This window comes from Sorex fumeus, unplaced genomic scaffold (assembly GCF_029834395.1).
Source record: "Sorex fumeus unplaced genomic scaffold, SorFum_2.1 ptg000043l, whole genome shotgun sequence".
Lineage (NCBI taxonomy): Eukaryota > Metazoa > Chordata > Mammalia > Eulipotyphla > Soricidae > Sorex > Sorex fumeus.
The window spans coordinates 14682356-14687396 of NW_026606100.1; the positions used below are offsets into that span (position 1 = coordinate 14682356).

At 54.6% G+C, this 5041-nt stretch overlaps 1 protein-coding gene across 1 annotated transcript; it reads right to left on the reverse strand.

The window, feature by feature from the left end:
* Positions 1 to 1916: 1916 nt before the first annotated feature.
* On the reverse strand, positions 1917 to 4411 carry ZWINT (ZW10 interacting kinetochore protein). The gene is given in 8 exon segments (XM_056120984.1): positions 1917 to 2088; positions 2090 to 2165; positions 2247 to 2389; positions 3054 to 3110; positions 3253 to 3419; positions 3532 to 3655; positions 3742 to 3835; positions 4374 to 4411. Coding segments are annotated over 8 exon segments (807 nt in total). The 3' UTR covers positions 1917 to 1980.
* Between the last annotated feature and the right edge of the window lie 630 nt (positions 4412 to 5041).

The following is a 5041-nucleotide window of genomic DNA, read 5'->3' on the forward strand; positions in this document are numbered from 1 at the left end:
ATTCGCTTTACCGGATAAAAGCAAATGAGTATCAGCCATAGCACAGCGGGTAGGGCGTTCGCCTTACAAGCGGCCAGCATGGCCGACCCGAGTTCGATTCCTCCGCCCCTCTCGGAGAGCCCGGCAAGCTACCGAGAGTATTCGATATGCCAGACACAGTAACAACAAAGTCTCTAATGGAGACGTTACTGGGCCCGCTCGAGCAAATCGACGATCAACGGGAGGGGCTGATACTCAATGAATTCTTTTTCTTGAAACTGAGTTAAAGTTGTTAGGAAATTGGAGCTGGAGAAATAGTCCGGTGGGGGGGTAGGAGGGGACACGGGAGGGGGGAGATTGGGGGAGGGGCGTTTTCCTTGCATGTGGCAGACCAGGGTAAGATTCAATTCCCAGCATCCCTTAGGGTCCACCAAGAACTGCCAGGAATGATTCCTGAGTGCAGAGCCAGAAGCATCATCGGGTATGACCCCAAAAGCCCCCCACCCCGCCGAAAATAAGAGTTGTTAGGAAATCTCTGAATACAATTTTAATGAAGACATACAAAATAAAATGTGAGGTACCAGATTTTTATTTGTGGACAAAGAGATATGTTCCTACAGAGGGGAACTAGAGCACAGGATAAAGACATCTCTACAAAACACAGCGAAATGCTTGTTTTGAAGTCAATCTTACATTCTCCATATAATGTATGCTCTCTTTTATGTGTTCATATATACAAAAACATACATTTTTAATGATACAACTTATTGACAAAATGTACTATTCCTTTCGTTTTCTTCCTAGTTTTGTCTGAAATGGAATAGCAATACATGAGTCAGGTATTTTCATCATTAAGAGTAAGTTTTCAAACAGTTAATATTCTCAGAGAAGTATATTATCTTCAAATAGGAAGTAAAAAATATCAGAGATAAGCTAAATCTCAATCATTTCAAATTTCTCTGATTTCTAAAGCACCTGGTCAGGGTAACCAGGCTTTATATATAAGGAGACTAAAAACAAGCAATTGTCCCCAAAGTGAAAAATCTCCTCTCAAAGACATCAAAATCGTAAGTTTTGCCCACTGCTGACTTAATAATGAAACGGCTGAAATTCTCATTTATTCTTTCATAATGAAAACACTATTTGATTGCTTCAACTCTAATTTTTTTTTTTTTTGGAATTCCCCCCTCCCCCCCCCGAACTCTGAAGGTGTTTTATTTACAAGGACAGGAAGGCTCACATGGTATGGAAGGGGGTCTCTAAGGAAGACTCCCTACTTTCAATGATTAAGGAAGCACAGATATGAAACAGGATCGAAACATATACATCAATTACTAAATTTACCGTCACATAGCCAACCACATGAACGAACTATTCCCCACCCGCAAGAAAAGTCACAATTTGCTTCATATTGATTTGGGCTGTTAACCCTCGTGGTCTCAGGACAGGGGCCATTTAACAGCCCTTGTGCATATCCCTCTATTTCCACCAGTCCCAGTAACCTGTCATGGTACCATCTTTTGAGTGTGGCTCTTTCCACGATCATGTAAAATGAACAAACAACTAAGAGAGTACCAAGACTTTTATCATCAGAAACCAGAGCCTAAACTTAAGTGGGTTGATGTCAAAAGGCTGGACTTGTGAGTTCACAGTCCGCCCTACAGTGAGAAGTTCCACAAGAAATTGGGGAAGAGGACAAGATAGGCACAGATCTGGACATGGGGATGGGTGCCAAGCTTCAGACAAGGTAAATTCCTAGCTCTGCACCCACTCCAAGTAGCTGAGACAAATGAACCAGAGATCCTACTTTCCTCCAGACCTGTACAGTTCATGAATACCAGGCCTCAGCTTGAGACTGACCTAAGAGTCTTCCTCACGTCCCCTAGGGAAGCCATGCCAAAATTATATCTTATAGATGTTAAGTGGTTAGCCTTGAGAGACAAAGTATGGTAAGGTGGGTTAAGCCAAAGGTAAATCTCCCTCATTTCTCCTTCTACTTCCCTATCTGCCCCACTTCTCCTTAAATTTGCAGAACATTTCCCAGTCCTTGCCATAATGCCTCTGACATTCTTCACATGGTGCCAGGTCAGGAAGGTTCTCCTCCTGTGGTGGCTGTTTCTTTCTCTGACTCAAGGGATAGTGGCTTACCCTGCAGGACGGACAGCAGCTGGAGGAAGGTCTGGTGCCTGGAACAAGGAGGAGAATGTAAAAGGAAGGGGATCTGAGCTGGATCATCAAGGATTAGTGATCTATGCCCCCAGGCTCACCGCTGCAGCTTGTCTTGCTCCTGTACTGCCTTCTGCTTCATGGTTTCAACTTCCTCTTCTAGCCTCTTAAGTGCCTGCTGAGATCTTTCCTGGCATTGCCTTACTTCTGCAGAAACTTCTGCCAGACACTGCAGATGCTTCTCCTGCCAAGAGTTAAAATGTAGACATGACTTGTTAGACTGTAGTTTTAGAGTCAAGGTTTTAGAGCCAAGGTATTAAGGAACCTTAATCTTTCCAGGAGAGATGCAATGTGGATTTCATATAAAAAGAAGAGAGCCCCTATTCACTTTAGACAGGGTTCAAGAGAAGTTTTTCCTCAACCTTTGTTCAATAATAGCCTCCTTCCAACCATTTCCCTCCTGTGGCCACTCTGTCCTATCAGCTGACCCTAGTCTTGTGTTCATCTATGCACACAATTTTCACTTGCGCCCCAACATGGGATATCTGGGGGACCAGAGAGGGCCAAATAAACCTGAGAACTGGGTCTAGAAAAAAGAGGAAATGAGTTTCTTTTCCAATAGGAGGCAGAGAGATGACAATAAAACATACTTTTCTCTATGCAGGTACTTGAGTCTGTAGGACAGGTGCTAACATTGTCTCCATGTAACAAAGAACTAGAAGCACAGTACTTAAGTAGGTGACTGCCCAGTCAGAGAGGACTAAGTGGTAATGATGAGATCTGAGTCCGCGTTGCTAGTTAGGCTAGTAAAATCTCACAGGAGGAAGAGGAAGTGAAAGAGCGTGTTTCAGACAAAGGACAAAAACCTCTGCGATGGGACCAGGGCGAACCGGAAAATACAAACCCACCTGCTGTAGACGCCATTGCTTTTGGGCTTCTCTGCGTTTCTTCACAGCCACTTGCTTCTGTAGGAAGTCAAAAGATGGGGAGAAAAGCAGGCGTGGTTTTCTGGTCAAACCTTGGGCAGACGCCAAGCAATCCGACGCAGCATGCTCACCCTTTTCTTCGCCCGGCCCGCCTGTCCTTCCCTCCCTGCTCCGGTCCCACCTTGGCCTCGAGCTGCTCCAGCGCCTCCTGGAGCTGCACCCGCTTTGCTTGAGTCTCCTCCACCTTGGACAGAACCTGGCTCAAGGCGCTTGTGATGTTCTCCACGTGCTCATGGTAGGTGGCCTTCAGCTCCTTCCACTGCCCCTTGGCTTCGGTCGCCTTCTGCCCTGGGGTAAGCCACCGAGAGGGGCACGGTGCCCGAGAGTCCTCTGCCTACCCACCGACCCCCCACAGCCCTCCTCAGGGCAGGGAAGCCCCCTCCTGCCCACAGCTGCTCACGGCTCGTGTCTTCGGAGGCCATGGGGTCCAGGCCCTGCACGGCATCCTCCTGAGTCAGGAAGTTCTGCAAGAAGTCGACCACCTGGAGCTGGCTGCAGAGCAGCTTGTCCTTCTTGCGGGCGTCCTGTCGGGGGTGGGCGGCGCCGACAAGTCTCCTCGTGCCCTTTCCCTCCCGGGAGGCCGCCCGGTCCGTGCCCGGCCCGCACCTACCACCACGAACTCCGCCAGGATCTGCGCGGGCAGTTCCGCCTCCTCCTGCGGGCCCCTCGGCTCCGAGACAACGTCTGTGACCTGGGCCAGGGCGCTGCAATAGTAAGGGAGCCGGGGGTGGGCAGCGTCCCCGGGCGGGCGGGCGGGGAGGGCCGCGTACACGTGCACTGCGCGAGGCCTGGCCCCGGCCCACGGCCGACCGTGACCTCCGTTGGCTGCGCAGGACCCGCACCAGGGGCGCCTCGCAGCAGGGGCGTGGAAGGGAGGTCCTACAAGTCGGGGGTTTCTTAGCAGGGCAGGCGGAGGGGCGCAGAGCTGCGGGGGGCGGGGCGCTGGCCCCGGGGGTCTCGGGCGCGCTCTCCGGAGGCCGAGCAGCACGCGGGGCGCTGCCTCGCGGGGACAGGTCCCCTGGGGGGCCCCCGGGAGCCGGGGCTGCCCGCCCCTTCCGCTACCCCCGAGCCCGCGGGTCCCGCCGGGCGCGCCGCGACCACCGCGGCGGCCCACGCAGGCACCGGGGCGGAAGCGGGGCCAGTCGCGCTCCCGGGAGAGCCGCCCGGAGTCGGGCGGGCGGGCCGAGGCGCCCAGCGGCGGGGCCCGGGCCCGCGACCCCGTCCCCCGCCGGCCGCACTTACTCTCTGGCCGCCGCCTCGGCCGCGCTCTCGGCCTCCATCCCCGCGCCGCGTCCGCCGGGGAGCCGCGTCCGTTTCGGATCTCGCGCGCGATGCGTGACGCGGCAGGCCATTGGCTGCGCAGGCCAGTGGGTGGGACCAGCGCTGGGTTCTGCTCGCGGATAGGCTGGGACCTCCCGGCGCCCGCGCGCCCTGACCCCGAGCGCAGGCGCAGTGGGCCCAGGGCGGGCGGCCGCGGACGTGGTGCGCCTGCGCGCCGGGCTGCAGGCGGCTCCGGGGGCGGCGGCAGCTGGTGGAAGTTTCCTGCTGCGGCTGGTGGGGGAAGAGGGTGTGGCGAGCACTGTCGTGCTGAGGAACTCTCGGTGCCGCTTTCTTTCTCTTGTCTTCATTCCTCTGCAGCGAGTGCTGAGACGCTCCCGACTCGCTCCACCGACACACACAAGCCAGAGCCGAAATTCCGACCAGACCAGGACACGCAACGCTCTGCACAGTGTGAACAGAAGGAGTCCCCCGGGAAGGCCGGCGGGGCGGCTTGTGGCCCACCAGAACCGACCCTGGGTGGGTTCCAGCCGCACCGGCCCCCTCCAAGGGCCCCAGAACGCTCCTGGGCTTAGCAAAGGCGACGACGGCGGGGCCCGGTGCTGCCCACCGGGTTCCATCTGCTGCACCTC